General features: G+C 32.3%; 1 protein-coding gene across 1 annotated transcript; it reads right to left on the bottom strand.

Moving 5' to 3' along the window:
• Positions 1 to 1,823: 1,823 nt before the first annotated feature.
• Positions 1,824 to 12,086, bottom strand: LOC111705832 (NADP-dependent malic enzyme). Its single transcript, XM_023478515.1, has 16 exons — positions 11,937 to 12,086; positions 11,392 to 11,490; positions 10,732 to 10,863; positions 9,531 to 9,631; positions 9,136 to 9,229; positions 8,528 to 8,620; positions 8,306 to 8,336; positions 7,804 to 7,889; positions 7,483 to 7,597; positions 5,827 to 5,926; positions 5,172 to 5,241; positions 4,731 to 4,875; positions 3,698 to 3,795; positions 3,184 to 3,204; positions 3,054 to 3,116; positions 1,824 to 1,907 (listed from the first exon to the last, which is right to left on the bottom strand). The coding sequence occupies exons 1-16, from the start codon at positions 11,976 to 11,978 to the stop codon at positions 1,824 to 1,826; spliced, it is 1,374 nt and encodes a 457-aa protein (XP_023334283.1). The 5' UTR covers positions 11,979 to 12,086.
• Positions 12,087 to 12,162: the final 76 nt, after the last annotated feature.

Here is a 12,162-nt window from a genome sequence, read left to right as displayed (position 1 = left end):
AATAATCAATTTTCAAAATTATAAAACTCAACATCTAATTCATTTTGATAAAAAAGATTTTAAGGGCATTGCCATCTTTGAATGGTCACTTGAAATTACACTTACAGCCAAAGTTTAGAAACAATTACTTTTAAGGAAGGGTGTGGGGATAATTAAAAAATAAATATGGAAATATGGAAATATGGAGGTTCACTTGAAAATACTCTTACAGTCCCTTTATGAGAAGTATGCAAAGTAAAACTTTAAGATTTTAATAATTTGTCTCTGATACACTTGCAACTAAACAATATGAAAACTGTTCACCTACTCGCGAGATTTTACAAAAGGAAAACGATTTTACTAATCGTTTTGGTTAATATCTTTGATCAGAGTAAATTGTAAAGTGTATTAAAAGCAAACTTGTCCAGCATGCAATTTTAAAATAGGATTTCCATCTCAGTTTCTTGGGAAGCCTTTAAAAAGTCTTAAAAATTTTAAGATTTAAAACGTTCCTCAAAATAATAGATATCCATAAACATAGACATTTCATAGATAGGACATTTCATAGATAGGAAATTTCATAGATAGGACATTTCATNTATTTATGATTTTGTTATTTATCAAATTTCCTATTTATGATTTTGCTATCTATGAAATGTCCTATTTATGATTTTGTTATCTATGAAATTTCCTATTTATGATTTTGTTATTTATGAAATTTCCTATTTATGATTTTGTTGTCTATGAAATGTCCTATTGATGATTTTAATATCTATGAAATGTCCTATTTATGATTTTGTTATTTATGAAATTTCCTATTTATGATTTTGTTGTCTATGAAATGTCCTATTTATGATTTTGTTATCTATGAAATGTCCTATTTATGATTTTGTTATCTATGAAATGTCCTATTTATGATTTTGTTTTCTATGAAATGTTTATCTATTCTCAACCTTGTCGCCCTGTTCTTGATGTTTTAGAAACTCTTCTCTACAAACGTATAATATTTCTTGTAATATCTAATTGTTGAGCTAATGTTTATTTCAGAAAGCAAAAACATCTGCAATATCAAAAATAAGATTTGAAATAGTTTTTCCAAATTTCAATATGGATTTTCTTTTTAAAAACTTAACGCTACATACATTACATTACATATAATCATTTCCAATCTTTCTAAATTTATTAATTAATTAATTAAAACCCATTTGAAAAAGTTTTATAAAATACAAAAGTTTCTTTTCCATTTGGTATAACGTCCTCCCCTCTTTGGTTTCATTTGTATAAATAGTATTTTTACATTCAGGGCGCCCCCATGAACAAGGTGTATAATCGAGAAACAATAAAAGTCATTTTTAATTTCCAATTTATGCTAAATAAAAGCAAGGAAAATTGTTGTAAAATACGACATATAGATATTTTAAAAAGTTAGATTAATCTCTTTTAGACTTTGTTTACATTTTTATGACGTATTGGGACAGCTACAGATCTAGTTTATTTGTTAATAATAACAAAGATTTTAAACAATATCAAAGTTTGTAAACAATAACAAAGATTTTAAACAATAGCAAAGATTTTAAACAATAACAAAGATTTTAAACAATAACAAATATTGTAAACAATAACAAAGATTGTAAACAATAACAAAGATTGTAAACAATAACAAAGATTGTAAACAATAACAAAGATTGTAAACAATAACAAAGATTGTAAACAATAAAAAATGTGTAAATAAGGTTCTTAAATCCTATACAGGTCAAACTTTTTGTTTGTTTACAATGAAACTGGTTCCTGCACTGTACCAATACGTCACAATAAAATGTAAACAAATTACAAATGTTTACAAGTTACCACTTATAAACAGCTGGCAGATTAGAGTCCCCGTCGTAGTTGTAATTGTACAACATTTCTTTAATATGCTTCTCTTTATCCTAATAATAATAATAACAATGATAATACAATACAATTGAGAAGTTGTCTTCATTTACCATTTTATCATGTATGATTAAGGTGAAGAAAAAGTTACAATTCTTTTTATAACCCAAATAGTCCATGAATAAAACCCCTGCCCCCCTCAGCGAAATTTTGGTTTTTTTTCAAATCCCTTTTCCACGTACTGCACCTAATAACAATGATCAGTGTAGTTGATTAACCTAAATACATACGCCACAATCTAGCGTACATTTTCCTCCATTTGTCCTGACGGGGATCCAATCAGGGTTCAGCCATGTGTTTGGTGTCTTTCCTGAACCAATAGAAATAGTTTGGCGGTAACATCAATCTTTCTATCTAGCTCATTATCCAATTAGAGATAAATCCTTATATCGGCGCTATCAGTAAATGGAAACATTTACTTCTACTGAAATTGTAGTGTGATGCGCCGAAGGCTACAATCGGGGCCGAGCGCTGCAGCTAGAAAGGGCTAGAGTACCGAGTGCTGCCGCTTGGGAAATTGACGTTTGGGAAAGTACCTAACATCGTTAAAAATGTCTTTTTTATTCATGAAACCCCTTGGCCATTCCTAGCAGATTTTTCTAAATGATCTCGTTGGTGTGGCGGTGCCTTGGAAAAAAGGTTTTAGTAGATTGAGCTCCTTATTCCTAGGAACTTCTGATATTAATTTTATTTCAAATATGTGATCCGTTACGATTAACTCTCTGATCCGTTACGATTAACTCTCGATTAACTCTCGCATGAAAATTATGAAACTCTTAAAACTCTCATGTCTATTTATGGCATTGTAATGGGTATTATTAAGTGCGAAAAGTTTTTGTCGGGATTTTTATTTTGATCGAAAACAAACTAAAAAAATTAAAAGTCACTGCAAAAACTGTTTTGCACGCATGATACCCATTTCAATAACATAAATAGTTTTACTTAACCACCCTACAACGGGAAATGTTAGGTGTGATAAATTCCATCGAAATTGAATAAAAATGATTTTTTACGCGATACTGGGTTTCAAAAACTCTAGGAGGGTGAATTAATAAAACTTCAACTTTAGCCTGATCAATAGATCTAACTAAACAACAATGTCCTTCCTTGATTTTATAAAGAGGTGGATAAACTCTCCCAACTTTAAGATCATCAGCTGTCACCATATCAGCCAATCCCTCAGCAATAAACAGGAATACTGATTCCTGGAATATTAATATATCAATACAATAAACAGGAATACTGATTCCTGGAATATTAATATATCAATACAATAAACAGGAATACTGATTCCTGGAATATTATATCAATACAATAAACAGGAATACTGAATCCTGGAATATTAGTATATCAATACAATAAATAGGAGTACTGATTCCTGGAATATTAATATATCAATACAATAAACAGGAATACTGATTACTGGAATATTAATATATAAATACAATAAACAGAAATACAGATTACTAATAATAAAATTCTAAACCTTTTTGGTTGAAATAGCATTTAACTTATCCTAACTTTAAAATTAAAGGAGTTAAATTCAAATTTAGATACAGGGTGTCCCAATAAACATGGGAATTAAGTAACGAATTCGAAATCGCTTTTGTTAAGAATAAGTTAACAAATTAACTCTAGCAGACGAAAAATCTACAACTTTCTCATGAGGCATCAATTACAAAGACGATATCAAAATTGTCCTTGAATTCCCATGTTTATTGGGACACCGTTTGCACTCTTTTTCATCCAATATGAAAATGAAAGACAACTTTTATGAATGACTTACATGAATATGCCTGATTCCTGCTGCTATAACGCCTAGAGATGCTCCAGGGAATATATAAGCATTATTTCCTTGCCCAGGCTCAAAGCTTTTTCCAAACCCTTGAATTAGAATTTCAATGCAGTGATGCTTAATAAACAGTCGAATATTTATCTTTGATCTTTCTTTTAAATAAAATTACTGTTAAGGACTATGTAACTGTTAAGGACTATGCAACTGTTAAGGACTATGTAACTGTTAAGGACTATGTAACTATTAAGGACTATGTAACTGTTAAGGACTATGTAAGTGTTAAGGACTATGTAACTGTTAAGGACTATGTAACTGTTAAGGACTATGTAACTATTAAGGACTATGTAATTGTTAAGGTCTATGTAACTGTTAAGGACTATGTAACTGTTAAGGACTATGTAACTGTTAAGTCTATTAAAATGTGCCCTTTCTAAAGAAATAAGTACGATAAGTAAAATATTATGTACGATATAGAAAATCCACACTTCTAGTCAAAAGAAAGAGTGAAGACGACAATCTCTTTGATTTTCATTGGTTATCACCGTAAATATAAACAGTTTTAACTTTATTTTGTCAGTAAAGTGTAAGTTTGAATAAAACCAACGATGACAGACCATAGCTACTAACTATGTTTATGTAAAATATAAAATTTAGTGAAAATTTGGTTTTTATATCTTCATACAGATGAGACCCAACAATCTATGGAATAGAAAGACGACATTTAAGCTTTTGAGCAAAACATTTTTACATGTAGGTAGCCTGGTAATAAACTTATTAAGTGAAATTTGTCTTTTTTCTACACTGCTCAATGGCTGTGTTTTATGTTCATTGGACAGTTTAAAATCAGAACTTGATTTCAACACTTACGGTTTGTTTCCTAGTCCATAGTTTTATAGGTTCCACTGTATAAATTTTGTTTGTATATTTAAGTGTTACATGATTAAAATACAACCTTCCCCCCCCCATATTTAAATACCCACCCACCCATATATTATTTTTATTTTTATCCAGTGTCATTTCATACCTTGAAAGTGTGGGAAAGGAGATCCTGAGGCGAATATAGCCCTGCCTTCTGTGTACGTATACGCCGCCTCAGCCGTGCACTCCGCCTGGCTGGTAGGGTTGGACAGAGCAAAGATTATCGGGGTTTCGTTCAAGTCTCCAACTTCCTTAATTATAGAAGCTGTTTTAAGAGGACTGTTTGTGAAATTTTATGTTAAAACCGTGTAATGAACATGAAATGTAATTGCTGTATATATTTCATCTCACTTAATAAATTGATTTTCAGGTTAAAAGTAAAACTAATTGCTTCATAACAACATTAAATATACACCAGATGCTTAACTGCAGCTTTCCTATTAAAGTAAATTAAATCGATTATTTTTGTTGTTACATTTTTACCTTGATACATTTTTACCTTGATACATTTTTACCTTGATACATTCTTACCTTGATACATTTTTACCTTGATAACTTCTGGTGTAAAGACTCCAGGTATAGCTGCAGCCCCAATAAGGCAGGTTGGCTTAATCGATCTTTAAATTAAATAATTTTAGTTATTCATTAATTAATCATAATCAAATTTAGAACAAATACATCGCCATGCATAATATAAACTGTACAACTGTACTGTACAATGTGAAGAATAGTATAGTGCACACTGTGCAGTGTGCAGAATAGTACTGTGTACACTGTATAGTGTACAGAATAGTACAGTAAAACCAAGTACTGCGCGCTGAAATACAGGTCAATAGTATCGGAGTTATTGATATCATGGGTTAAAGCCAAAGGAACTAAAAACTTTAATTTTATAATCCTTATATCTTTGCAACCTGATGTCGCATAGCTCGCATAGCTTTGCTTGTCTAAACTATGAATGCTGAATAAACAGTAGACGTTAGAGATATTAAAGATTAACACCATCAGGTTGCAAAGACATAGAGATTAGAGTTGGATGTTATTTGTAGAAACCAATGATTTTGTTTTAAATAAACAACATTTTTTATATTTTTATTTTAACATTGTATTTTCAGTTTGAATTTATTAAATTAAAATCTCACAAATGTGTCTCAGGGACCAGGGTTTGTTCATTAATTCTCTAGTTTTACTGACTAACCAACCTAATTATTTCCATTAGATCCTCCATCGGCTCGTGAGGGTGGGCAAAGGGTGCCTTTGGTTTACTTATACCCCCACTTGGTCGGTCTTTTACCACCAAACCTAGAGAACAAACTAGGTTTACTTTGGTAATGATTCCCTTATATTATACCCCAATTGGTCGGTCTTTCACTACCAAACCTAGAGAACACATAAGGTTTACTTTGGTTCACCTATACCCCCAATTGGTCGGTCTTTTACCACCAAACCTAGAGAACAAACTAGGTTTACTATGGTAATGGTTGGCTTATATTATACCCCCACTTGGTCGGTCTTTCATCACTAAACCTAGAGAAAAATAAGGTATAATTTGGTTCACTTATATCCTCACTTTGTCCATCTTTCATTACTAGGGAACAAATAAGGTTTACGTTGGTTCACTTATATCCTCACTTTGTTCATCTTTCATTACTAGGGAACAAATAAGGTTTACTTTGGTAATAATTCACTTATATTATACCCCTCACTTAGTCGGTTTTTCACTACCAAACCTAGAGAACATAATTAGGTATACTTTGGTTATTGTTGACTTATATTAACAGTGAATTTAGACAAATCCTTAGTCTTTGACATTGTCAGGTGTCGCCTTTTAAGCGTAGTTTCCTTTTAATTTTGTATTTTCCCTGCCCCCCCCCCTGGAACTCCCAGGGGGGGGGAAAGAGGACTACTGCCCCCCTGTCTACGCCCCTGGGGGGGGGGGGACGTTTCTCAAAACATATTTAATCCCAAAAAAAATATTTCTAAAATAATTGCAGATCATTCCTTTATTTTTACTATTATTTTTATTATTATCTAATTTTCCCATTTCTAATTTCAAGAAAATTAAGTATTTTTGAAAATAGATTAAAGTTGCAATTTCTTACATGATCTCAGATATCATTATTATTATTTTTATGTTCCAATTCTTTATTCCAATGACATCCTTAGTTCACAGCTTAAAAGATGAAGGCGCAGGAGGCCTTCATCCCGGCTTAAGTAAAGACAAGTATATATGACAGTTTTGCAGACATCATGGAGCCATGGTATGGGGGGGGGGAGGTAAGATTTTTCACTTAAGAAAGGGAAGCATGAGACCAGTTGTAAAACTGAGGAAGGACCTGCCCAAACTTAAGGAGAACTTCATGAAATTGAAGAGACATTTGTGTCTGAAATATGAGCTTAATTGTAAGACCGAGCATCGCCTCAGGAGGCCGTTGAGGAGGACTTCATATGATTCAAGACATGTGTTTAATACAATATGATCATAAAACTGAGCTAGGACTTGCGCCGACTTCAATGAAGTCAGCAGGGGGGGTGGGGAATAGGCTTCAGAAAGAATGAGAAGTAGGATGCCATCTAAATTCCAAAATATTTTAATGGGTTCTTCTCATGTTACGAGAAATTTGATATTTTTTTTGCAAATATTGAAGAAAAAGGAGGACTTAGTTAAGTCGAGAGGCGCCTAAGTCTCCATTGAAGGTCCCCTCGGTCTGTCAGGGTATCACCCTCACATCCATTAATAAAAGTGTTCTACTTTTTCCATAAGTATTCTCCCCTTTATAAATAGATAGCGCAGAAATTTAAAATCACGGACATTGTAGTAGTTCTGTGTGTTTCCTACCGTGTAATACAAACTGTACCTTTAGAGTCTCTAAGCCAAACATGACTCAATGCTTCTTCTCTGGTTAATCCTTCTCGTTTCTCTAGAGCCATAGCGATCAATAGAGCGATCCCTACAGCAGCCTGTCCAGCACCCTAAACATGGCGATCAATAGAGCGATTCCAACCTGAGCTTGTCATATGTATCTAGAAAAGGAAAGTAAGATCTAAAGAATATCTAGAAAAGAAAAGTAAGATCTATAGAATATCTGGAAAAGGAAAGAAAGATCTATAGTATACCTTGATAAGGAAAGTAAGATCTAAAGAATACCTGGAAAAGGAAAGTAAGATCTAAAGAATACCTGGAAAAGGAAAGTATGTTCCTTTAAACTTTTCCCCGTAGCCTTGAGAGCAGCCAATATACCAGCAAGTGCCACACTAGCAGTTCCTTTACACAAACAATACAATTTCATCGTGATTTTAAACAACCTACCATGAGAACAAAATTTTAGTTGTTTGTAAGGTTAAACACCTTAATTTTATTTTTAAAGATTGAGATATTGCTGTTTTTCTATCTGATAATTGTAAACTTGTCCCAGTTGTTTATTCTTTAAAAAGCTTTTGGATAGGAATACCAAAAAACTGCTGAAATTTGTTCCATTATATACTGAAATATTTTTGCCATACACGTTTATTACACGTTTTCTGCATGTGTCTTAAAATTTCTTTAAAAAAGTTTCTTTAGAAAAATGTGAAAACAAACCGAATACTTTGGGAATTCAAAACTCCCTTGTATTATTATATTTATATTCATATTCGAGACGAAATAAAGTTTTGTAATTTATAAATAAATTATTAAATTACCTTGGATGTCGTCGTTAAAGGTGCAGTATTTATCCCTGTTAGTTATATGTTTTAATTAAAAGTAAATAATAGTGTTTCTCTATCAAATAGCTTTAAAAAGTATGCAAAGAATAATGATACACACCTTTTTTTGATTAAATTTCAACTTTACTTTTAAACAAATTTAATGAATAGCGAGAAGGAGTTGAACTACTAGACATAGATGAACTTATAAAAACTTATATCCCTGTACATCTCAAGTAGACGGAAAGCATTATCTTTTCCAAAATCTTCAAATTGAATTAAACAGCTCTGCCCAAACCTTCGGAAAACAGCCTAAACATATGCAAATGTTAATTGGGGGTTATAGCTTTTCAAGGCTCCACACCAATTTTAAAGTTGTATTCTCTTTTTTAACAAAAACGTTGATTTTAAGAGAAGATTTTCAAACGTCTGCTTTTGGTTTAGGCTTATATCTTCTGTTATTTCATAATTTCAAAAAATCTAATTGATTCCTCTTTTAACTTTTAACTTTTTTATTAGTTTAAATATAGTTGGATACAAGGTTGTAATGGAAGGAAAGTTAATTGCAGTTGCGTATACTCTGCGTTCGTACATATTGAAACCAGTTCTCTCTGAGCCAAATTTGTAAAAATTTACATTACCGTCTTGAGACAGTACACTGCAGACGCAGTACAAAATATGCGTACATCTCTGAAAAAACTTTCCTTACATTACAACCTTCTTTGGATAGGCCTTTCAGCTTCTCCCGTTGTTGACAAAACTGCATGATATGTTATTTTTTTCTTAAATTCCTTATTATTTAAATTCTCAATAATATAAAATGTGACCTGCATAAATTCATCAATAAATTGATCGTATTCTTCTCCTCTAACCCTGGGTTGTCTCAGTCCAATATAGTCAACATCATTCCGTAGTTCTTCCCTGAAGTACAGTTTTTATCTAAAGGGACTGTAGATGAAATTTCAAATGACTTTCTCTTTAAAGAGGCAGATTTCCTATTCACAACGGTTCCGACAATTGCCTACATTGTTTCTGTAGAATAAATCCGCAAGTCGCTTATAATGAGACAAATAATCAATTTTCAAAGATATGAATACGGAACGTTGTAAATCGAACGCGCCCCGCTTTAAAATGGCGGGTCATTTGATATTATAACTATAATCCCTTTAAGATGGTGGCCCGCGTAATTATCATTCACAATTTTTTCTAAAGAGTATTATACCTGTTAGTTCCCACGTCAAGTGTAATAGGCAGAGTTTGATGAGGTGGTATATCAGCTAGTGCAGTATATAGTGCTAGCTTACCTACAGGGATACCCATACCCTGCAATAAATTTAATATATCCACTAGAGCAGTATATAGTTTTTACTACAGGGATACCCATACCCTGCAATATATTCAATATATCCACTAGAGCAGTATATAGTTTTCCTACAGGGATACCCATACCCTGCAATATATTCAGTATATCCACTAGAACAGTTTATAGTTTCCCTACAGGGATACCCATACCCTGCAATATATTCAATATATCCACTAGAGCAGTATATAGTTTCCAAACAGGGATACCCATACCCTGCAATATATTCAATATATCTACTAGTGCAGTATATAGTTTCCAAACAGGGATACCCATTACCCATACCCTGCAATATATTCAATATATCCAAAAGTGTAGTATATAATTTACCCATACTCTACAATATATTCAATATATCCACTAGAACAGTTTATAGTTTCCATACAGGGATACCCATACCCTGCAATATATTCAATATATCCACTAGAGCAGTATATAGTTTCCAAACAGGGATACCCATTACCCATACCCTGCAATATATTCAATATATCCAAAAGTGTAGTATATAATTTACCCATACTCTACAATATATACAATATTTCCACTAGAACAGTATATAGCGTCCCAACAGGGATACCCATACCCTGCAATATATTAAATATATCCACTAGAACAGTATATAGTTTCCCTACAGGGATACCTATACCCTGCAATATATACAATATATCCACTAGAGCAGTATATAGTTTCCGTACAGGGATACCCATACCCTGCAATATATTCAATAAATCCACTAGAGCAGAATATAATGCTAGCTTCCCTATATACCCATACCCTAAAATATATACAGTTTATACAACAGAGGAGTATATGAACTTAAAACAATAATAAATCACAAAATATCCTTAGTCTTGGTATTTACAAATGTGGTCTGTCTTGTTTTCGCTTTAAAAGTTGCTGGAGATATCAAAGACCACGTTTAGGAGTTGTCAGAACTATTGGAATTTTGTGATATTTTTTTCAATAGAGTAGATTGACGAATGAATGCTGCAAATAGTTTCAAAAAAGACGATCTTCAAGTTGTCTTTCAACTGTTATGTTTTGTAGAACACCCAATATCTACCTGAGCTCCAAGATCCCCGAGACCAAGGATTCTCTCTCCGTCTGTAACAACTATAGCCTTGATGTCCTTCTCAGGCCAGTTGCTGAGCACCTCGTACACGTGCCCCTTGTCCTTGATGCTGATGAACATCCCCTAAACAAAGGATATCAGACAAAAATAAGTTGAAATATTGAAATTGGTTTCGCTTAACCAATCCTTTATTTTATAGAACATCGAACAGATGTCAGTTAATCCTTTCGTGAGGTAAGAACGAGATTAACTTATTCTGTACATTTAAAAGTTTTTAGCACAGTTGATTTGGTTACTATCTTTCACATTGGTTAATATCTTTAACTGAAACGCTTATTGTTTATAATTTATCTGAATTCAATTCGTAAATCTTTATTCATATTGGACTTGTTTCTTGGTTTGTCTGTTTTATTGTTTGTTTGTGTCAAATAAACGTCAAAACGAATGAATTGACTCCAGATTGACGAATTTAGTCTTAAATATTGTAGATTTTAAACTTTTTTGGAAATCCACCCAAACAAATTAAAAATTAACAGAATTTAAGTTTTGCGATGCACAAACATAGGTGACATCTTGAAAACAAAAAGCTAAAAAATAAGTGGCGAAACGACCTGAAAACCTAATTAAATAAATTCCTATAGATAAGCTAACCTTAGGATTGGTGAAAATGAATCCATATTTCTGACAGGCCAGTCCTACGGTTGGGGTGTAAACTATTGGCATCAGTTCTTCAGTGTTCTCAGATAAGAGCTGAACAAAAATTGAACCAAATTTTTTTAACACACTTGTCCTCAAAATTGCTGAGATTTTAATGACGACCTATAAATACTTATAAAACTGAGGCCTTAGGAATAATAATCAAAATGTTATCTCCGAATGGTTTAGCAAAGAAAAAAATAAAAATTGAATTTTCAAAACTTTTCCTCAATCGAAATTCTGTTTTTGAAAATTTTGAAAAATCACGAAATTTTTTGTTTGTTTTTGTTTTACAATGTACACAGAGATAACATGTTCACAATGGAAATGGAAGATGGGCGGTAAAAGTCTCTGGTTTGTATCGAGTAGATTAATCATGAATAAATATTGATCCAAGGAATCAATGTATATTAATTACCCTGTAAAAAGTCTCTGGTTTGTATCGAGTAGATTCATCATGAATAAATACTGATCCGAGGAAACCAATGTATATTAATTACCCTGTAGAAAAGTCTCTGGTTTGTATCGAGTAGATTCATCATGAATGAATATTGATCCAAGGAATCAATGTATATAAATTACCCTGTAGAAAAGTCTCTGGTTTGTATCGAGTAGATTCATCATGAATGAATATTGATCCAAGGAATCAATGTATATAAATTACCCTGTAGAAAAGTCTCTGGTTTGTATCGAGTAGATTCATCATGAATGAATATTGATCCAAGG

This window comes from Eurytemora carolleeae, unplaced genomic scaffold (genome assembly GCF_000591075.1).
Source record: "Eurytemora carolleeae unplaced genomic scaffold, Eaff_2.0 scaffold112, whole genome shotgun sequence".
In the NCBI taxonomy this organism is placed as follows: Eukaryota; Metazoa; Arthropoda; class Copepoda; order Calanoida; family Temoridae; genus Eurytemora; species Eurytemora carolleeae.
This window is presented reverse-complemented; position numbering and strand designations above follow the sequence as displayed.

Bases quoted from the DNA above. Each gene is read 5' to 3' on its own strand.
- LOC111705832 (XM_023478515.1), bottom strand. From the start codon at position 11,978: ATGATGAATCTACTCGATACAAACCAGAGACTTTTCTACAGG. The intron at 8,337-8,527 runs ATAAGTTTTTAT...ACTAACAGGGAT, and splicing joins TACTTGAGATGTACAGGGAT to AAATACTGCACCTTTAACGA. The intron at 3,796-4,730 runs GTATGAAATGAC...TTCTAATTCAAG, and splicing joins TCCTTTCCCACACTTTCAAG to GGTTTGGAAAAAGCTTTGAG.